The 23,966-nt window shown below is 38.6% G+C and overlaps 1 protein-coding gene across 1 annotated transcript in view; it reads left to right on the plus strand.

Annotated features, from left to right (window-relative positions):
- Window positions 1–11,096: 11,096 nt before the first annotated feature.
- Window positions 11,097–23,966, plus strand: part of LOC149196952 (S-type anion channel SLAH1-like) — a 107,708-nt gene continuing 94,838 nt past the window's right edge. Inside the window, exons 1-2 of the mRNA XM_089408507.1 lie at window positions 11,097–11,780; window positions 11,871–11,924. Coding sequence (XP_089264633.1) covers window positions 11,097–11,780; window positions 11,871–11,924 — 738 coding nt within the window. The remainder of the gene's footprint in view (window positions 11,781–11,870; window positions 11,925–23,966) is intronic.

The following is a 23,966-nucleotide window of genomic DNA, read 5'->3' on the forward strand; positions in this document are numbered from 1 at the left end:
AAAGTATTCAGAGTGGTTCTTTGAGTCAAATTCTAACAAATCGACATGTCATGTCATCAATATGTTCAAGAAAATTACAACTCAGTAAAAATTACCTTGCAAATAATAGCCCTCAATCACATTGGAAATCCCTGAGTCAGTCTTGAATTAATTGGAAATTTGTTCTTGAAAACTTGAAATGAGTTTCATGTTGTAGGAACTCCTACAAGGAATCAATTCCTATTAACTTCAGCTCACTATCTAGGAATTTGATCTAGAAACTTCCTATAGTACCTTTGAGCCTGCATGCCTCAATGGTAGGTTTCACACTTTCGAGGACAATTTTTCATTATTGATCTTTGATTGAACGATTCTATGGGTGTCTGACTTCAAGACATTTAACCACACTTCCTAGATTGTACTGGAGTAACTTGAGAACCATTGTCATTATTGGTGGTTTCTCTCACACCTGTTAATGCTTGACATCATTGGCAAGTAATCAAGCGGTTCCTACCATGTTTGACTTCAAGACATTCACACTTATGGTCAGATTCATACTATGGATCAATAGAGATGAAGGCAAAGACCTTGGATCTAGTTTCATCAATCTAGGCTATGCGGAGTTTCTTAAAATGTTCTTAATTTTAAATATAGTTCCATATTTGATGGTTGCATCCATAATATGTCTACTCTTCACATGGATATTTGTACATTTCTATACTTGTTCTTTGAGAAATTTTTACTATGAGTATGGGAATTCCTACCTCGGTGATGATTATATGAAGATATTGTATTGTAATACTTAACTACTTGTTTCAATTCTCTAAGCCATTGGTCTCTAATATGAACTTTTGCATGATAAAGTGCTTCAATCCTCAAACACCTTTTCTGACTTTGCACTTTAGGGGGCAATCTATTACATGTCATTTAGGCACCATTAGGAAAATGACCTCCAATTAGAATCTCTCACTATATAATTAAGTGTTCCAAAGCAATCCATTACAATATTGGAAGAAAACAAATCCGAAAGAGAACAGGAATATTGATTTATGTTGCTTAAAAACCTATTTGTAATCACTATTACGCTTTTCCTAGCCACTACCCACGCAAATGTAGTTTGTTTAATTGATCCTTGTGCAAACTATCACTATTTTCTCCATTAAAAGGTGTGACAATGTTTTAACATAGGTAAAAATAAAAGGCAATTTCTAGAAGCCTTGTTGGGGGAATATTTCCCAACTGAAAGGCCTCGAACTCCTACCTACTTGGGCCTCATCCCTATGTTCATGAATCAAATCCATCTCTTTGTGGAACCTTAATCCCTCTCTTCATGGATCTCATCCCTTGAGAAGAGGATCTCAAATCTCTTCCTCATGGCCTATAAATTCAATACAAACTAGAGGAAAAGGGGGAATTTTTGATGTAAACTTATGTTGTCAAATTGAGGTTGGAAGCTTGTCACTTAAGGAAGGATCGTAGACTATTGGGAGTGGGTGTGCAACATCAAGTCTAAGGTTATATTTATCCTTTTCATTCAATTACAATACAAAAGAGTGTTTCTTTCTCATTATAATGTTAAATGGAGCTGATTTATTGTGTGTTTACTTCCATTTTTCCATTGATAACGATATTAGGTACTAGTCTCCTTGATCACTAGTATAGATTTTATTGAGTCATTTATATGTCATATGCATTTGATCCTTTGTTGTTATTATGTTTTCAGGTCCAGATTCTAAGCATTTGGAAGCTGCATCAAACTATAGCAAGGATCTTCATCATGCATTTATTTTGAAAGGTATGAGTTCTATATTCCATTACTCTTTCTTATGATTCAATAAGAATGAACCTAGGGAAATATTTACTAGTTTTTTTGTTTGTTACTAGATTCACTAATTGAATTTAGCGAGATATTTTATTGTCTGCAAGATGATATTTTGTCGGCCTAACAAGGTTTCCATGTAGAGACACGAATGGGATACAACATGCAAGGGTCCATATATTTCTAGCATTAAGAGAATTGAAATTACTGTCGCTCTCCATGATGTTAATATATTATAAAAATAAAATTATGCCTTCAAGATATGCCGGCGAATGGTAATATTATACCATATGATAAAAATTACAATGATGTGATCTCTGTCATTGGAACATAATTGTAATAATAAGTGTCGAACCCAAAATATAAAACAAGTTAGAATTCATTATGAAACCTGGCCGTGTGGTTGTTGTCCTAGTCTCAAATGAGGGACTTATTTATTTTTTGAAATTGTATTACATAATGTTAGGGTAGTAACACTTTTGTTTTAAAAATAAAAGTTAATGGTCCAGTCTTTTCTATGTATGCATGTTTGCAACACAAACTAGTTTAAGAAAATATATATATATATATATATAGATAAATATATATATTCAAAAATAAAGAGATGGGTTATGTATATGTATATATATATATATATATATAAACCAAGCTAAACTTTAGAAAGTAACAAAAAAATAAGTAGAGGATACCTATTAAGATCAAAGTAAATCACCTTATGGTTTAATTGAATTGAGCCACTAAATTTATTTGTGAAAGTTACAGTTGGGCTTTTCTCAAGTAAAAGTGGTTGTCTTGTGTTATTACTCTTATTAAAAAAAAAAATTCCCCAACACTCGAATGTGTTTATAAGTAGTAAATTTATAAGAGATGTTATATCCCTTCATTCCCCCTCTCCACAATTCCCTAACTCCCTCTCCTTATATCTTCGTATACCATATGCCTTATGCCCTATGACATTGCCACACGTCATTCCATAACGTCACCTTCCACCCATAATTCTAGCTCTCCATGATCTTGAACCTAATACCATGTCCTTACCCTCCTCTCTTATGTGTCCGTATCCGCAAACTTTCTTCTAATTTTTGTTGTCCTTCCATGTTGATGAGCTCCTCCTTATTTATTAATTCATAATTGAGGGTAGTGGAATTCACCATTTTATACGTTATACATTTGTAAATGTGATACCAAATTGTCCCATATCCAAGGTAACATTAACTCCTATGCATGAGTGTGCCATCATCACTCAAAATAAAATAAAATTTAAATCTAATATTATATAAAAGTTCGTTTTTTTTTTATAAATTTTATAATTTTTATATCCACACAAATAATAAAGTCATTTTTACTTTTTGGGAGAAGAGGTAATTAAGAAAATCATACCATAACTTGGTCATCTGAAAGTAGTATTGGACAAAAATATAACCCAAATGACCAAAACAAGGAGACCTTACCACATATAAAACCTTTGAACAATAACTTTAATGATTTTTACCGATAGCTTTAGGAGTGAAAATAGAACGTAAATTGACAATAAAATTAATGCAAAAGATATGTAAAATAAAGCCAAAATCTTAAAAAAAAAGGGCACATTTCACCTACATCCTAGCAAATCGTTAGAAATTCCCAAATGTTTCTTTTACATTCAAATTATGATATGGTACAAGTTTGTAGAAAGGAAAGGATTTGTTCACATTAGTTGGTGGAAGGAATTTTTAAAAACATTCTAACTAAATATACTTGATCCCTTTGTTGTGTGGTTAGTTGGATTGGTCATAGAATTTCTCCCATTTTATGTGAATGTTTTAGTTTGTCTTTTTTCATTTTAGATTATTACTTTGAATGAATAAATTACCAAACCTAATATTGTTTTATTAAAATTACAACAATCATGCCCTTTTACAATCTTGAATGTTTGTATATGATTTTTTCCTATTTTATGATGTATTTTCTTCCATAAAGATCTGAAAAATATCAGAAGCTCATGCAAGGAAACACTTTATTTGATTTTTTTCTCAAATAGTTTGGAATTTCTTAAATACCTTTTTAGGAAAATAAATCATCTGTGAAGCATATAAAAAGAGGTGGAAACGTTGTACATTTTTTTACATTTTAGTATGCAATGTTTTAATTTATGATATTTAGAGGTATATCTTGGCTACTAAATCATAGACAATTTCATTTCGGGACATGAACATGTATATTCATCACTCTTGAATATACTAGTTTTTTTCTTTGAAAAAAATAGTTTGAAGCAAACATGGAAAGAAAACAAAAATACCTCAACAACTATGTTTAAACAAACAAAGTTGCATTTATTTACCTATTTTAGAGTTACCAATATAGAAAATTTTAGGGACTAATATTTGTAGGTGGGCTAATTTACCATGATTTTTCCAAGAAAAAAAGGATTAGCGAATTTCTATTTTTTATAAAATTGATTAGCCCATGTTATCACAAAAAAATGATCACCTAACCGTTTTTAACTAGGTCGATCGAAATACACCATGTAGGATTAATTTTACCATAGTAAAATCACTTTCAATATGGAAAATAATTTAGTAAAACACTTGTATTAAATTATTTTCTTATTTAAATAAAAAAAACCCATGAGAATAATTAGATAAATCATTATTTATTTAATTTTCTCTAGGAATAATTATTAAATCATTATTTAACTAATTATTCCTTGTCACATTTGACTAAATCCCTTAGGAATCATTAAATAATTCACTATTTATTTAATATTTATTATTTCTATTATTGGAATAATTATGAAATCACTATTTAATAATTATTTGAATTTCACATCATTCTTAATTCTCACGAAATAATTAATAAATAATTTTATTTGTTAATTATTTATAAATAAAGATATTTAACCATTTAAAATCTCTTTTCTCTCTCCAATAAATGTCTTAAGCGATTAGATCTTGATTTGGTTAATATTATTTTATTATTCTCCATTTTCGAGATTAACTCAATAATTTGTTATAAATAGGAGGGTTTTTCATTCATTCTTCACCATGATCATTATCATCGTCACCATTATCATATTTTTTATTTTGAGCTCTCGTTAGAGTTCTCCACATTTTGTCAAGGTTTTTCACATATTGAGAGAGAATATCATTTTTTGAAGCATCAAGGACACCGAAGGACCCCTCCCACAGAGGGGGACTTACATGCCCTTTTGTAAATCTCCATCACCCATGTGTTTTTAATAAAGAATTTGTTCAATTAAATTCTTTCCATTTGGGTTATTATTGGATATTTTCACTGTTGCTTTCTATTCTGGATCATCTATACTTTTATTGCAGGTTTTGCATTTTTATTATAGATTTGAATAGCAAGCAACCATCAACTTGTTGTTAGGATCACTTGTCACCTAGTGACTTAAGTGAAATGTTTTTGGTACACCTTCTAAGAAATTTCACACCAACAAATGGTGACTCCACTCATGTAATAACAATGTTCTTGGGTGACTAAAGTTTCAGAAAATTTCAGGGTTTTCTACAACTATTTTTAGCCTCTTAATTTCTATTTATAGTATTATTTCATTTTTTGTCAAATTTCCAGATTATGGTGGCTTTCTGGTTCTTTCCGCAGTTTATAGGCACCAACTAAGTAGGAGACAACAAACATTGTGCATGATATATTAACCAAAATTCTCAAGAGAAAAACAAACTTTTCATCCCCTTATCTGCATTCCAGAGTGCACTATTTGGCCCAAAAATTGTGTTTTCCACTGCTCCAAGTTAGTACCTGCATTTTGGAATTTTTCTGAGATTTTTATAGAATTGTTTTAGAATTGCTGACAGTGCTATCTACAAACTTAGTTGGGTACATAACCTATGCTTATAGTCCCCCATAGAATGACACAGACTTCATTAATCTCTTTAAGGAATTAAAAATCCACCTAGGGTTTAAAGTACACCTCCACATTGTTAGGAATAGATTTGGTGAGTGAGGAGTCTAGGGTTTTCAAAATTTTCAACCATTCATTTTCATAGTCTAATCCATTACTTTTCAACTCTTTTGGATAGGTTTCTTTTACCTTTTCTTAGTTTATAGTTTGGGTTTTCCTTTCTCCCCTTAGGATCCCCTTCAACATGCTAGGTTTTAGAGCTTCACTCCTATCCTTTGCAACATTTTTCACCTTTGATTTTTGATGTTTGTCTACACCATTTATAGCAGATTAGATCCTCTAGGTCTCAACCCCTTGACATTATATATTTTAGGACTTTTTATGTGTCTTTGTGTAGCTTGTTTTCCCTCTCTTTCTTAGCTACGTAGTAGCATTTGTGGGTGGGGTTTCATGTGCTTGATTGGCTATTTATTTTCTGTCATTTTCAGATTTATTTATAGTATCTTAGCACTTTAATTTTAGTAGTACATGACATCATGAAACATGCTTAATTAACTCATCCACTTGACACAATATTTTCACACACTCACACCCTAAGCGAACATGAGTTTGGTTAACACCACCAAGGCAAGACTTGAAACACTACACCTTAATAAGTCAACACACATAGGTTAAGCCCACTTGGGCACCAGGGACAAATAATCTTTGTAGTGTAGGTGTAGGATCAGTGGGATAGGCTTCCAATTAATGCCCATTGATTGCTTTCACTGATACATATAATTTGATATATTAGGGAGCTTAAAATCCTTCACCTTTCCATGGTCCAAAATTGGAGTGTGTCAAAACCCTGATTCTAAGGGGGTTAGACTAGGTCATCATGTGATCGGTTCTCCTCGGGGATACCGAAACTATGACAAGGAATCTCATGCATTGGCTGACTACCAAGAATCTCAAGACTCGATCACCCCCATGGGACAAAGGAAACCGTAGTGACAAACCTTAGGAAAACACCCTATAGGACTGGCTATGGGAAGTAGTTGGTTCTCTATCCCACCTTTCTTTGGATAACTCTGCTTGCGGGGATCAAATTCCATCAAGTAAAGAGTTCTTTGGAAGGTCATATGAAACAATAGATCTAGGATTGTTTGAGGATTTAGATCACTTATAGGCTAGATGTATTTTTATTTTATAAGATGTGTTTTCTTGTATTAGAGTAACATCCTTAAAATAGTTAGTTTACACTTGGCACCATTGCACTAGATGTTTTCTTGTTTTTTGTTTCTCTTTTATTCCTATCATCACCTTTTATTTCTTAAATCATTATTTTCTTGACATCATTGCACCCCCTAGGCATTTTCCGCATCGAATTTGAGTTCTTCACCCCCAGTTCACGTTAGGACATATTACTCCTCCCCATTGAGTTAGAGTTCATCCTCCCAGTCCCTCATCGAGTGATCATTTCGATTTTGATTCTACTGATTCATCTAATTCATCCTTTGATTCCACATCATCTAACTCCCTATATCGCCACCATTTTAAGCACCAACATGCGTGCAGGAAACCAGTGTGGTAACCCAGGTACCAACCAGGGTAACTCCACCAGCGGAACCCCCACTAGTGTGGTCACTCCTACTGCATTGCTTCCTTTTATGGCTGGTTTGAGTCTCCCCTATTTTAGCCAGATTTTCAATGATCCTCTTCTCCATGATCCCACTTGGCCAACTATGCCTACTAAAATCCCTTTAGACATCCAAACATTTAAAGGTAATCCTAGAGAAAATCCCACTAATCACATTCTCTCCTTCCACATGTGGTGTTCATCAAATTCTATTACTAAAGACTCCATCCTTCTTCATTTGTTCCAATGCGCGCTCACTAGATATGCTGCTAAGTAGTTTGTTTATCAACTCAAAGCCACTCATTCCGCTTTTGTGACTTTCCACAATGTTTCTTTCATATTTCCATTTACCTTTCCATTATGACACCAATACCAAACTTTTGACTTCTTTCCATACAAATTCTGCCACCCACCTTTCCGACCATGTTTAGGAATGGAAAAGAAGGAGGAGCATCTGCAAAGCTCATGAATTTGAAGATCGTGACTGTATGGATTGGTTCCTTATATTGTTGTTGACTCCCATTTCTAAATATGTCACATCACACTTCCCCCAGTCTAAGGAAGATGCACTCCATGTAGCCTTAAAATTTGATCTGATTTATGCCCTGTCAGGTTATGTTTACACTTGCATCCTCGGTCTGCCTTGACCTAGTGCTGCTAATGCACTGGGGGAATCTAATGTCATGGATGGCATAGTTGGAACCATTTCAGAACCTCAACCATATGATTCACCTCAAATGAGCTATGGTCCACGTTAGGGGGGGACTAGTTCCACTTACATTTATCCCTCCCTCAATCCTCCACAAGGCAACCCTTATTCAGGTACGAGCACATGATACGCATATCCCCATCTACATCAACGGATGTCAAGGTCAGCTATTGCACCAATTTTTTATCCCAATGTTGCCCAATATCTTCATTATCAGTATGCACCACCCAACACTCTAGCCCCTCTGACACGAGGGCCCCGACCCCCATGCTTGCTCCCCCTCTGCCACAATAGCCACCTCCTCCACAAGGTCAATTGTATGCTCAACAGAGAAGAACCAATCCCCCTAACCCCAAGAAAAGGAATAAGGGGAAGGTTAATTTGAACCAATAGTCTCAAGGTAATTCAGGCAACCATGGTCCTCCACCTAATTCTTCTCAGGGTCCTCAACCTAATCCCACAACCCATCAATAAGGCGGTCAACCAAAGAAAAATAAGGGCTTTTATACAAACAAACCTTGTCCCTATTGCGGAATATATGGTCTTTATACGCATGAGTGCCCTCTTTTATCTCATATGCAACAAGTATGTGAAGCTCAAGCAGCTGCTTGAGGATCACTGCCCACTACTCCTCCTCCACCCCCTGCTTCATCTCAACTCGTAGTGCTTACCAATCCTTTTCCTCACTAATAATATATTGCTATCCAACCTACACAAGATCAATAAAATAAGCCAACTCCACCATCTGGTCACCATTATTACCATATTCTTATGATTAATTCTGATGCGGTTAATATCAAGCAAGTCAACCTTTAGACTCGATCGCACCAATATGACAAGCCATCCAGTAAGTCAGCGACTGAGTCCCAACCCAAAGTTTCGACTGAGCCTCTATCATCATGCAATGGTACCTAACAGATCCCTCAGCCTTAGGTCAAGGTTATTCCCAAGATCCCCAAAGGTCTGTTACTTTCAAATGTTTATTTTGCCAAATCTGCCCATACATGTAGCATAGTAGATGACTTGGTGCAGTCTCCTACTACCATGTCAACGTTGGAAGTTTTCCAGACATACCCATCTCAAGAAAAATATCTACTATCTTCTTTGGGTGTTGTGGTTCCCTAAGATGATCAGATGATTGTCTTTCATGTTGGCAAGTCAAAAAATCCTCCCCTAGCTTCATCCATTACATTTCAAATACCAATTTCCATTATAAATGCCACTTTTCAGTGATATATCATAGATGAAGGCTCCTCCACCTATGTGATGGCTGCTAGTGTTTGGAAGCAACTTGGTTCCCTTGACCTATCCCCATCCATCATCACTCTTCAAGCACGGGATGGTCATCCTTCACAGCTCCTTGGCTTTTATCGCAACTGCCCAGTCATAGTTTCTGACAAGACTATTTGTATTGACATTGAGATCATTGATGCTCCCATAAAGTATAATATCCTTTTGGGCCATAAGTATAATTATTTCCCGTCAGCTATCACATATGTGGTTCACTGTAAGATGTTCTTTCCCTACAATGGAAAGATTGTCACCGTTGATCAATTGATGTACTATGACCCCAAAGCCCAGACTTCACCTCAGTTCGCATTTCTTCCGTGGCTGACAATAGGACTATCTCATCCCTCACCAATGTCTCTCTATGAGTCTACAAATATTCCACTTTGCTTGGTGCTTACTATGGTACATAGCCTACCGCTTCTGAGCCTAGTTGATGGAGTGCTTGCATGCTCCATGCATTGTGGGCCGCCACAAATGGTCTGGTATTCCTTCACAATATACCACACCTCCGCAACTTGTTGTTCCTAACTCAACCCAGCCTCCTGGCACTACTCCTCAAGGATCATTTCCTTTTGCTGGTGTCTCTCCTAATCTATTTCCACTTGGAACTATTACCCCAAGCCTTAACCATCTTAGAGAAATTCCTCCAGGCCATTATCCTTTTGGTCAGATACCATTATTTTTTCCACCCCCTGGAGTTTATTTTACACCTGTTATGGCTATGTTGAGTCTACCCAACATTACCTTTGGGATCCCAGTCTAATACATCAATCCTCCTGCAAACACTCCATTCAATCAACTTAAAACCTAGATTTCTTTGACTCGGGTCCAACCTGTTGTTCCTACCCCTGCCTTTGGTTTAGTTCCACAACAACCTCAATAGGAATTTACTCTTGTTCCTAAATCATCTGGCAAGGGGGGTGAAATCTAGAAAAAGGGAACCAAATACATGGCACCCCCAACAACTCTAGCTCATCCTAAGCCACCAAAACCTATTCTTCCATGTGATTTGTGTGATGTTGTTGGTCATGCCACCAATAATTGTCCTGAACTCCATTATGTTAGGGAAGTGTTCTCTGATGCCTTCCTTCATTCTAAAATTCATGATGTCCATGTCACCTTACCTGAGTCAGCTAAGAATAATAGATCATTACGCACAAATCACCGCTGTGCTTTGTGTGATAATTGTGGACACTATTCTCATTTTTGTCCCCATGTCGAATATTTTCTTGATACGCTTAAATTTCTTCATGAATTAGAGGCCACTTGTAGTGATTCCACCTCTCGTCTACATACAGATTTTGGTCCCACTCCTACACCCGAACATGAGGTCTCTCAAACACCCATTGTGATCCCTCCCCTTGATGTTGATATGTTAGATAGTATCGATACCATTCTCTACCTGTCTTCATCTATGAGATCGATGCCTTGGCACTCACTTTATGTCTCCTATTTTTATTATGTTGAACCTTCATCGACAAACACCCCGGTCTCAACATCGGTAGATATTCAATATACTAGTCATATGTATCCCAATGTTGACGATGTTTATGTGAACCTTATCTCTCATGAAGATGCTTCCTGTATCCTTTCTCTATCATGTGGTCCCTCTTCCTCCAGTCCGCCCATTTTCCATTCTGATGAAGACATCATGGAAGCTATGACCATCACTAATTATCCTTGGGATGATATGCACCATTGTGCGCACTTCCTTTCGCAACAAGCCCATGACCTCATTGATTAGTTGGGGGAGGTCGAAACGCTTCAGGCCGAGTCGTTTTCCATGGATTTTCTTCAGAATGCCCTCAGCAAAGTCCCGATGCCCTGCTATTCGAATGCAGGAAGACCTGGAAAGGATGCGTATGGGCGGCTGCTTAACTGTAACGGTAAGGGAGGCGAGATAATAGAGGCTGTAATAGTTTTTACCATTGACGTTTTTGGTGATTTTGCACCCAGTCCAGAGCTCTGTCAGCTTCTTCCTGCAGAAGATAATCATACCTACCCTCTGCTCCTAGTTCAGTGGATCAGCAGACTGCATGATCCCTCCATTTCGTTTGGCTGTGAGGCTTCGGGGGTTTTAGCGGCGGCAGATCTGAAGCGCGGCAGCTTAAAGCCGGTGTTCGAAGGGAAATGCGGAGAGCAAACGTGCCATACCCAGAACGCGCGATGCAATGGCACGGGGGAAAGGAGAGAAGAAAACTGGGACGCGGCAGGGTTGGAATCTGAAGGTTCTTACACTGTTTCGGTCGCTGCAACCAAAGAAGGGGGATTGCATGATGCAGATCTGCTCCCTCTCTCCATGGAACGGCCCAAACATTGCAGATCCCACCTGGATCTATTCGATCTAGCCACTATTCGAGAACAGCTAGAACCCAGGCAGCAGATCGGTGGCAATGAGCATAGATCGAGCAGAGGGTTTGAAGAACTAGACATGCAAATGGAAGATCGACCAAATACGAGGTCAGATCTGGAAGATTGTTCACAGCCAGATCACAGGGTTCAGGTAACATCAATTCGTTTTCAGATTTTTATTAAAACCCCTGAGGGGAAATCCTGTTTAGTGTGGGTACATGCAGAAAGTACCATCATGCAGTTGAAACAGCAAATCTGGGCATTGACGGGATACCCTGTTCAGATCCAACATTTGGTCAGTGGTAGGCGGTCCCTCCAGGATAGTAGAACCCTGAAAAGCTATGAGATTAGTCCAGAAACAACCATTGTTTTAAACCTAAGGCTGAGAGGAGGGGCTTTGCCTCAGGGACAGCCAAGCTCCTCAGGGGGAGACAAGGGGAAAAAGACAGCACCTCAGCATCAACCCAAGGGAGGCTCCTCCTACAAAAACATTTTACAGGGCAACAGAGATTCAGGGTCCTCTCCAGATCAAGGCGGATATACACCTAGGCCATACATAGTAGATCAGCTAGGGCAAACTCCAGCCCTCAACTTTGATTCTACAGGGCTTGATGACTTCGTTAAGTCCTATGAAACGCAGGCTCTAATCTGCCGTTTTAACAGTTTTTGGCCAAAACCAATGGATCTATTTCACTGGATTTTCACCACTTGGACCATGGAATGTGACATACATTTATGCTCCAAAGGTTTTTTTATAGTTAGATTTGCATCCACGGAAGTCAGAAATACAATCCTCAGTGTTGGGCCTTGGTTTTGGGGAACATCGGGGTTGTTTATGACCCCATGGTTTCCAGATTTCGATCCAAACAAAATGACTGTATCCAAAATTCCGGTCTGGGTCTGCCTATATAACCTTCCCCTTCACTTTTGGAGTGAAAGAGTATTGGAAGGAATTGGGAACAACATAGGGAAATATATCAAAACAGATCTGGAAAGGATTGATGAAAGGGTCTACACTTTTGCACGCATTTGTGTGGATGTAGATCTAAGTAAAGGGCTGCCGGACAACATAAGGCCGATCTACAAACAACAAAACTGGCTGCAAGAACTAGACTATGAAAATACTTCTTTCAGATGTAGGCTCTGCAGGATGACATGACACCTGCAAAGCACATGTCCAGAAGTCAAGACAGAAAACCGTAAAAAGAAGAAGAAAGGGAAGCAGAGGAAAGGATGGCAATTCCCCCCCCCCAACTCAGAGGACGAAGAATCAGAAGCAGAAGAGGAAGAGATCTCTGCAGAGAATGCTGAGGTATCTCAAGGAATGGAGACTCAGAAGGAAACCACATCAGAAAACAAGGCTACACAGCTTTACTCAAATCAGGCAGAGAAGGCAAGTGAGGATCTGAGTATGGGAGGAACCAAATGGCATCACCACTCAGATACTTCAGATTCAGACAAGGAAACAACCTCACAGAAAGTAGAAACACAGTTAGTCATAGCTTCGATCGAGCCCACTCAAGGAGAGTGGCGCAAGGTCGAAAAGAAAAAGGGGAGAAAAACTTGAGTTTTCTCTTCCGGACTCCAGTTTTTCCCCTATTTCTCCCTTCTTCTTTCTTCTTTTTCCTTTTTTCTTCTTCTTAATGCACGTTAGTTTGTTAACGTTGCTGGGGGTGCAAAAGCACTCGAGCCCAGATGGGCAGCTTATGGAAATGCTTCAATGCATCTGCTAGTGTAACTTTTCATTTTTTTAATAAAAGGTTACCGATTTTTTCCTGTGGAAAAAAACAAACCCATGACCAATAGGCTATGGAGTCAAAAGACTCCATTGACAGTGAAGTCCATTGGTTTAAAAATCCCATTCCAACATCAAATGCTTTTGAAGAAGGAAATATGCCTAACATTTCCCCTACCATAAAAATTAACATTTCGAATAAACTAGGGATTGAATAAAATATCATCTTGGAGGCACAATGCACCCTAGAAGAAATTGATGCTTACAGCAAGTTATTCAAAGGATTATATGATTTTTTCACCTGGTGTTATTCTGAAATGCTTAGAGTATATCCCCAAAATTGTCACACATCACATCAACACTTGGCCTAATGCCATACCCGTCTGCAAAAACAAAAGGCCCATCCATCCTTCCAAATGTGAAGCATCCAAAGCTGAAATCGATAAGGTCAAGAAGGTTGGTTTCATATATCCCAATCAATACAATGCATGGGTGTCCAATGACATTCCCATTCTTAGAAAACAAGGCACCATCCTTGCCTATAAAGACTTCCATAAACTGAGCAAATCATGCCCAAAGACAACTTTCCCACACCCTTCATAGACCATATCATTGATGAGTGTGTGGGGCATGAGGTTCTATCCTTTATGGATGGATTCTCTGGATATAACCAGATACGTATCCATTATCTCGATCAAATTAAAACCACTTTCACTAGTCCGTGGGGAAATTTCACTTACAAGGTCATGCCTTTTGGTTTAAAGAATGTTGGGGCCACTTTTCAGCATGCCATGTCCTATTTCTTTCATGACTTGGCTCATATTATCCTTGCATATCTTGATGATCTCACTAATTGTTCCAAAATTTGGTCGCAACAACTTCATGATTTGTGCACCGTTTTTCTGCAATGTCGAAAGTATAAAATTTGAGTCAGTCCCCTTAAGTGTGTCTTTTTCATTCCTACCACCCAAATTTTGGGGGTCATTGTGTCTAAAGATAGTATCACTCTTGACCCACTCAAATTTCAAGCCATCATTGAACTTCCTCCTCCATGTACCCTTCTCCAGTTACAAAGCCTCCAAGGCAAATATAACTTTCTTTGTCAGCTTATTCTTGACTATGCCACCACGGCTCATGGGTTTCTTAGACTCTTTCAATACATTTGTTTGGGATGACCAAGCTCAACAATCTTTCGATGCCCTCAAACATGCTCTCACTTCTACTCCCTTGATTATTCCACCTAATTTTGAGACTGATTTCATCGTCTACATCTCTACATCCACCGATTCAGTTGTTGGGGTCCTCATACAAGAATATTTTGCATGTATTCATATATTATGTCAGTAAGAACCTTAACATCCCCCATGTGTCCTATTCCCATGAAGAAAATCTATCACTAGCTATCATGTTGTCTATTCAAAAGCTTCGCCATTATATCCTTATGTGTACCAACATAGTTGTGACCAATTCCAATCCCATGGATTTCCTGTTGAGTCAACGGATCATTAGCGGGAAGTATGCCCATTGGATCATTATCCTTCAAGAATTTGATCTCGATTTTTTCATACCCAAGAGTAAGAAAGGATTATCCCTAGCTGAACTCATTTCCAAATTTCCCACTAGTGCACCTGATCTATCGATAAATGATGATCTTCAACATGAACACTTTTTCACCATTACCTCAGATGATCCTTGGTAAGGTGACATCCTTATGTATCTCTGAACCAAAAAATTCCCCCCCCCCCTCTTCCCCACCTCACTTGTGATGATCAATGGTGTATTCGACATCAAGCCCCTTTCTACCTCCTCATCAATGACGACCTTTATTGTCATGGTGTCGACACTATCCTTTTTCGTTGCTTCATCCATGTTGAAGCTGAGAAAGTGCTCATTTCCTTCCATGGTGGAGCTTGTGGTGGTCACCTCTCCGAAATGTCCACTGCCTAGAAAATCATGCATGTCGGGTACTTTTTTCCTTCTCTCTTTAGCGATTATATTTAGGCAGTCAAACACTATCCCAATTTCTAGTTATATGCCCCTAAGGCATGAGCTCCACCTGCTACCCTCCATCCCATTTCTAGAGCCAATCCTCTTTATAAATGGGCTATTGACTTCATGGAGTGCTAACCCCCATATGTTAACAAACATAAGTATATTATCATGGTCGTTGACTACTTTACCAAATGGGTTGAAGCCATGCCAATTTTTAATAACACCATGGCTACTAAAATCCTTTTCTTGATCTTTAACCATGTTATCGCTCAATTTGGGGTTCCAAAACAATTGGTCTCTGACCATGGTCAACACTTTGAAGATTAGATATGGCATGAGTTATCCTCTTTGTTGGTCTTTGACCATCAATATTCGTCATCTTCTTAACCCCAAGGAAATGGCCAAGTTGAGTTGTCAACAAGATCCTTAAGACTATGCTTCAGCTGATGGTGAATAAACAAAAGGCCAACTAGAAATTAATCTTCTTCCCTACTTTGTGGACCTATAGAACTTCTGCCAAGACCACCACTAGGTTCACTCCTTTCCATCTTGTTTTTAGAGAGGAGGTGGTTTCACCAATCGAGTATGAAATCCATTTCCTTCACCTTGCCATCGAACTCTTCCCAAACACCCAACCTTTAGACCAACAACTCATTGTGCTTGAGCACGCCACTAGAGGGTGTTGTGTTGCATTGTAGACCATTGAAGTGGCCAAAAAGTGCACCAAAGCTCAGTATGACCACAAAGTCGACCCTCATACCTTCCATGAAGGCGACCTTATTCTTGTGTATGACCAAGATCATAATTTCCTCAGATGTGAGAAGTTTGAACCATTATGTCTAGGGCCTTTGATGAGGCTCATCAATGGGTAAATTATTTAGACTTTCGTGCACCTACGGCTTACTAAAATCAACCTGTCTCATAATTCTTTACATGTTTTAATTATATTTTTCTTAATGAGCAGAGTAAAGATCAGATGTCATGTCTAGTGGTCTAGTGTGCATTGATTATAGGTTTTGGAGCAAATATTGGCTAATTAAAGTGTAGGAACTCGAATGAAGACAAGAAAGGGGGAATCTAGGAGATAGGATCTCCCTCCTTAACTCCTGACTCACTCAAATATTCGTCAATCAAATCTCATCAGCTCAGAGTGACAAGTAGCTGAGTCATGAAGTTCAGTGGCAGGCAAGCCAATGATAGTTGCAGACCATTTAATCTCGAGATTGGGAGCTTAGCCTCCCTAAATTTAAGGATTAGGCCCCTACTTGACCTCGAAGCCATCAGAACCTTTGTAGTCCTCTTCCTCCACACCTATCCCTCCTGCTAAAGAACCAAGAAAGATTAGCACATACATTTTTCAAGAAAAAAGATTAGAAAAAGGAGTTCTTCATATTTATTCATGCACAGAGTAGTCAATACTCTCTAGATCAGATTTCATGCTTATGTTAGTTAAAACCTCACATGTGTTAAAGTAGGGTTCTTTTGCAAGCAAGGTAGGTTAGAAAGTATATAGAGGATTTCATGTTATTTTGCAAGCATTTTTTTAGCCTTTCGTTCTTGCAATAGGCAACATTTGTTTTCTCCCAATTAGAGTAAATTTCCCCTCTCCAGTTGGTAATGAGACTTCTTCTAGTCAATAGAAGGTTAGTTTGAGAAACCTTAGTGGTCTATCACCCCAGCTCAACAGTGATAAAGAGTAGATGAATTAAATCTATTTATGTATACAACATTGTCATCTCCAAGTTTGTATGAACCCCAGGTTGATGAAGTAAAGTTGGTAGCCCCAGGAGTTGCAGCATCCTTGCTACAATATTGATGCTCATCACCTTTTGGCACCATTTCCGGGGAGGTGTTGGAGTAGATGTGGTTTCTTCTTTCTTTCTTTATTTTCTTATCTCTTTCATTCTGCAATTAGTTCCATTCAACAAATAGTTGCAATTTAGTTCTCTTTTCTTTCAATTCTGTAAGCAGTTTAAAACTCTAAAAAAAAGAAAACACTCCTTGCATGCCTCATAGGAATAGGGATAACTTAAGAAACTTTCTGCCAAATACCACCACCACTTCAAACAGACAACCTTCCCTCTTCTTTGGTGGCTGTGAGCTAGAGGACCCCTTAGGTGAACAACCAAAGATGTTTGAAGAGCCTATAGGGGAAGAAGAAGAAATCATTCCACCAACAGACACGATGGCTGAAAATAGAAATGAAAGGGGAGACAGGGAAAGAGTTGAGGGTGATTTTCCCATCAGAGAATCTAAGGGGGAAGATAAGATGAAAAACGTAAGCCCCTCTTCTCTGCCTCACTTCCATGGCCCGACCTCAAAAGATCCAGATACTTTTTTTTTTGAACTTGTTGTCATATGCAGAACTTAGGATTACACCTCTGATGATCAAAAGTTGAAATTATTCCCATCCACTCTCAAGGATGTAACCATGCATTGTTTCATGGGTTTACATGGGGATAGTATCACCACTTGGGCTGATATGCAACATGTTTTCAACAACAAGTATAGGGACTATTGTAGGTCCAAATATACGAAAGAGGAAATTTTTAGAATGAACTTGGGACATGATGGGTCCTTAGAGGATTATGAGGAAGGAGTCAAACTCAGCTACAAAAGGGCCAAGTGCACCCCTGATATTGAATCACTTAAGTTAGTCCTTCTCAGGGGGATCAGGGAAGATCTCCTAGAAACCATAAACCTACTGTCAGGAGGGGACATCTACCAGTTACCCTATGATGATATCAAGACAGTTTTCAAGAATCATTCTAGGGAAACTCAAAATAAGTGTAGGGCTAGTCAAGCAGTGGCAAGTTCATCCTCTTCCAATACATCCATAAAAATTGAAATTGGGAACATGTTGGAAGACTTTAAGACTGAAATGTTGCAAACCCTTGCTCTACAATTAGACACTATGCAGATCAAAAAGAAGCAGGAGGAAGCAGAGACAGCATTAGCCATCTTCTACCCTAGATTCACAAGGAGGCACCCTAGGAATGAATGCCCACTGAACCTTATAGAAATCGGCTCAGTCTGTGAGGAAAACAACTCCACAAACAAGTGCCCTTCTCTACCTAGATTAAAATATGTGTTTGAGGGAACCAAAGGGGTGACTAAACAACTCTTCTACGTAAATCAAAGGAGGCCTCATGGACCTCGACCATACTAGTAGGGCATGCAAGGGTCATTCTGTTCATATTATAACCCTAATCAAAACACATCCATTCTCAATTGGTTCCCCCCTACTCATCCTTCATGGTCTACACCTTCTCCCTGGTCTTTTGCACCTCAATACCATTACCAATCAGCCAACCAGCCATTTCAGCCATATAGTCCTCCACAACCTTAATGGAATGCATCACCCTAGGGATGGAGGCCCCCATACAACCAAGCTCCAACTCTATTGCCTTCAACTTCATCTCAACCACAACTCCTACACCCTGGTCCACCTAAACAACCTCAGATTCCTACCCAACCAAACCCGAACCCGAACAAAAGAGAGACATAGTAGGTCTACAATGGAGAACCATCCTGTCCGACCTATACTGTGGAAATTTAGGAAATTAACCATAGGTTTGGGAGAGTTCTCCTGAACAACCAACCTCTATATCCACCTAGGGAGAGTGAGGAGGAAAGAGAGGAAAGTGTACATAGAATGAATCCACCCCTCTTTCCTAAAAGGTTAACCCATCGAGCCTAGCACACCCCAGAAGAGACTGAACTTTTGGGTGAGTTGAAAAATCTATGTATCAAAATCTTGCTTCTCCAAGCTATCAAAGATGTCCCCATCTAGAATAAGTTGATCAAAGAGAAGTGTTTCAAAAATCCATGAATGCAAAACAAAGACACCCCTACCATTAATGTCATTGGACAACTCTCCAACTTAATGCAAGGGCAAGTAATTTTCCCAAAGTATCTAGATCCTGGGAGTCCTTTAGTAGATGTACACATCGATGGAACTATTGCTACCCATACCTTGATTGATCTTAGGGTTGTCATCAATGTGATGACTAAGGACACTATGCTCAAGTTGAATCTCCAGGGATCATTAAGGAAGAACACGACAATATTACATCTTACAGACCGATCCCAGTAGCTCCTGAGGCAATTATTGAGGATGTGATGGTCTCCATTGATTCTTGGGAATACCCTACTGACATCTTAGTTCTCTAGCCTAAGAACAAATTCAATGGTTATCCTTTCATCATTGGGAGGCCTTGGTTAGTGCATGTCGATGCCTACATAAGCTACAGGGCTAGAAATATGACCATGAAAAATGGGCATATGTCCAAACAATTAGTCTTGTACCCTCCTTCTCAATCATCCCTAGAGCATGACTTACCTTTATGGATAGAGGTGGAGGAAGAAGATGAAGTATACTCCCAAATCTATACCCTATAAACTACAATAGGGGGTGGACAGCCTGATGAACATGACTTGATTGAACACATCCTCCAAAATCAAACTCCCAACACCATGTATCTGGAGGAAGTAGTGAAGGAAGCCAAAAAAAACCATCAGATTGATCTATTTCCAGTTGACTCAAACACTACTTGTGTCAAGACAATATAATTCGGTCCAGAAAGAGCATTGAAAATCAACCCCTCTCTCTGCACATAAATAAGAGGAGTTATGTAACATGCTAAGAGACCATTTGTATGCCTTTGCTTGGAATTACAAATAAATGAAGGGAGTGCACCCTTTGGTGTGTACTCACCACATTTACATCAAGGAAGGTTGCAAGCTAGTCCACCAACCCTAAAGGAGAATGAATCTAGCCCTCAAGGATATAGTCAAAGAGGAATTTCAGAAGTTATTGGACGTAGGATTCATTTACCCTATCTCATATAGTGAGTGGCTATATCCTTTGGTGTTGGTCGAAAGAAAAATGGAAAGTGGAGGACCTGTGTGGATTACTGAGAGCTAAAAAAAGCCACAAAGAAGGACCATTTCCCTCTACCTTTCATGGACCAAGTATTGGATGGTATGGCAGGAAAGAAGTTCTTCTCTTTCCTGGATGGTTTCAGTGAGTACAATCAAATCCAAATCAGCCTAGAGGGCCAGGATAAGACCACCTTCACCTATCCTTGGGATAATTGTTCTTATAGGGTCCTTCCTTTTGGTTTGTGCAATGTCCCTGCCATTTAACAAAGAGCAATCCTGAGCATCTTTGCAAAGCTAGTCCATGATGCAGTAGAAACTTATATGGATGATTTCACCCCCTATGGGTGTGATTTCTAGGAGGCTCTCTCTAACCTGGGAAAGGTGTTAAACAAATGAACTTAAATGAACTTATCCCTTAGTCCCGGAAAATGTGAATTCTTAATGACTGCAGGGACTATTCTAGGTCGCTCAATATCCTAGGAAGGACTGCAAGTAGACCCAAATAAGATATCCATCATAAAAAGGGTCCCTACTCCACAAAAGTAGAGGGATGTCAGAATTTTCTTAAGGTTATCTGAATATTATAGGATATTTATAAAATATTTTAGTAAAATAGCCTCTCCCTTATTTTGATTATTGGCCAAAGACTCTTAATTTTTATGGTCAGAAAATTGCCAAGAGGCCCTAGAAAACCTAAAGGACAAATTGACTTCTACACCTATTCTCCAAGGCCCAAAATGGGCTCTTCCTTTTCACTTTCATACCGATGCCTCTCACAAAGTTATAGGAGTATCTCTAGGCTAGATAGATGACAAGCTACCTTATTCCATTTACTTTATCAACAATAATCTGTCGAAATCCAAGTTAAACTACACAGTAACTGAAGAAGAGCTCCTAGCTGTTGTCCATTCATTAAATAACTTTAGGCATTACATTACTAGTTACCAGAAATTTGTACATATCGACCATGCTACAATTAAATATTTGATGAACAAACATGATGTAAATGCCTGGATTATTAGATGGTTACTTTTATTACAACAATTTGATCTAACTATTATTGATAAGCTTGGAAAAGAGAACGTAGTTGCAGATATTTTTATCTAGATTGAGTTTTCCTGTAGGTGAGGAAGGAATGGTTGATGATCAGCTACCAGATCAACATTTATTCGCCATTTTAGTAATATCTCCATGGTTTTCTGACATAGCAAACTTCTTGGCATCTACACAGTTCACTCCAAATTTATCCTCCAATGAAAAGAGAAGAATCATAAGAAAAAGTTCCCCATTCACTTGGATTGGGGGCAATCACTTCAAGGTGGGTCCAAATAAAATTCTGAGAAGATGTGTGAGGTAGGAGAATGTTTTTGACATCCTTCTAGCATATCATGATCGGCCTTGTGGAGGTCACCTTGGAGCCAAAAGAACAACATTCAAGGTACTACAAGATGGCTATTATTGGCCCACTCTCCACCAAGATGTAGAAAGGTATACCAGCTAGTGTGATTGGTTCCAAAGGATGGGGAAGCCTACCCCCAGGGATGAAATTTCCCTGCAACCTCAAGTGAATTTCAAGCCATTTGACAAGTGGGGCATGGATTTCATCGAGCCCATTGACCCTCCACCCAGACAGAATAATTACATCAATGTGTGCACCGACTACTTTACAAAATGGGCTGAAGCAAAAGATATCAAGGTAGCCACAAAAGAAAAAGTGGTTGAATTCTTGAGGGAGAATGTGTTTTATAAGTTTGGATACCCTAGAGAGTTTTTCATTGATCAAGGCAGTTAATTTACATCCCACATGATGAAAATTTGTTAAGCCATCATAAGATCAAGCACAAACATTCCACTCCCTAACATCGACAGGCTAATGGGAAAGTGGAAGTAACCAATCGAGCATTGGAAATAATTCTGGCCAAAGTTATTCACAACAGCAGAAATTATTGGACAGATAGATTGGTGGAGGCCACCTGGGCCTACAATAGTACTTGGAAGACCACCACTCTCTTCACTCCTTATGAGCTGGAATATGGGAAGAAAGCCCTCCTATCCATTGAATTTGAATACAACACTTTAAGGATGGTAGCGCAGTTGGATCTAGATGTCACAAGGGCACAACAAGAAATATTTCCCTAGCTGAATGGGTTAGATGAATTTAGCCTGCAAGCCCTCCTGAACACAGAAGTGACTCATGTTGGAAATAATACTGAGAGGGGAGGGTGAATCAGTATTATCAAATTCTTTTCAATATATCTTCCTTATTTATACTTTGAATAATTCTTCAAATATTGATCATTACTTTGTATGTCAGTATCATAAAATAATGAGCAGGAACAAGAAAAGCAAATAGTCACACAAAAAAACACCAGATATAAGGTGGAAACCCAATGTGGGTGAAAACCACCTGCTGCAATATGTCTCTATCTTCTTTCAATTAGAAACTCCTTTTACAATGATTTTGTACTGGTGCATTCCTTTACCAGTACGCAGGCTACAACCTGCAGAGAGCTACAACTCTCTCTCTCGTTTTCAATTCTCTCCTGGAGGGGAGCTACAACCCCCTACTTATTTTCTTTCAAGGACCACTTTTCATTAATTTTCAGACTGGATCCAAGAACATCAAATAAACATCAAGAACATGTGAATCAACCAATCTCCTTATACAAACAATCCAATGAGCCACCCAAACTTCTCATAATGCTGTAAACAGAAAAACAACACCAGTAACCTAAACCCAGAACACAACAGCAAATAGAAAACAGGAAGCCAACAAATATTTCAAAACGGGTCCGCAACTTCACCAATATACACCTGTGGATACCCGCACTTCACCTTCAGCTGCGCTGCGTATACCCGCACTGTGCCTTCTTCTGTACTGCGTACCCCGCACTGTGCCTTCAACTGAGCTGCATATACCCGCACTGTGCCTTCCTCTGATTAGGGCCAAATTAACAGTCCTCCAAGGTACCACAAACAGTCAGATCCACAGATCACTATTCCAGCCTTAAGATTTTGACCCATCAATAGAACTTATCCTTCTCCTTACGCTCAGGTTCCTTCTTCATTCAGATCCAGATCTGCACCATAACCCAATCACCGTATTCCAAATCTAGCACTTTATCAAATATTCAATAATTCAGAAGATGCTTTGCCAAATGATCTCCTTCCTCTTTTATAGCCTTAGTCCTTTCTCAATACCATGGTCCAAAACCATAGGATCAAAAAATTGTTGGACTAATACCATGAACCAACCATGAAAGTGCGTGAGATCAACACTTTTGGATGCAATACCACGAACCAAAACCATAGGATCAAAAATTGTCGGACTAATACCATGAACCAACCATGAAAGTGCGTGAGATCAACACCTTTGGATGCAATACCATGGACCAAAACCATAGGATCAAAAACTATCGGACTAATACCATGAACCAACCATGAAAGTGTGTGAACTTTTCTCTTGCATGAAGGGAACTTTTCTCTGCATGAAAGTGCGTAAACTTTTCTCTACATGAAATAAACTTTTATCTGCATAAAAGTGCGTGAACTTTTCTCTACATGAAATAAAATCTTCTCTACATAAAAGTGCGTGAACTTTTCTCTACATGAAATAAACTTTTCTCTGCATAAAACTGCGTGAAATTTTCTCTACATGGAATAAAATTTTCTCTGCATAAAAGTGCGTGAACGTTTCTCTACATGGAATAAACTTTTCTCTGCATA

Source organism: Pinus tabuliformis, chromosome 2_2 (genome assembly GCF_031772625.1).
Source record: "Pinus tabuliformis cultivar Carrire ecotype Pingquan chromosome 2_2, CPIR1, whole genome shotgun sequence".
NCBI lineage: Eukaryota > Viridiplantae > Streptophyta > Pinopsida > Pinales > Pinaceae > Pinus > Pinus tabuliformis.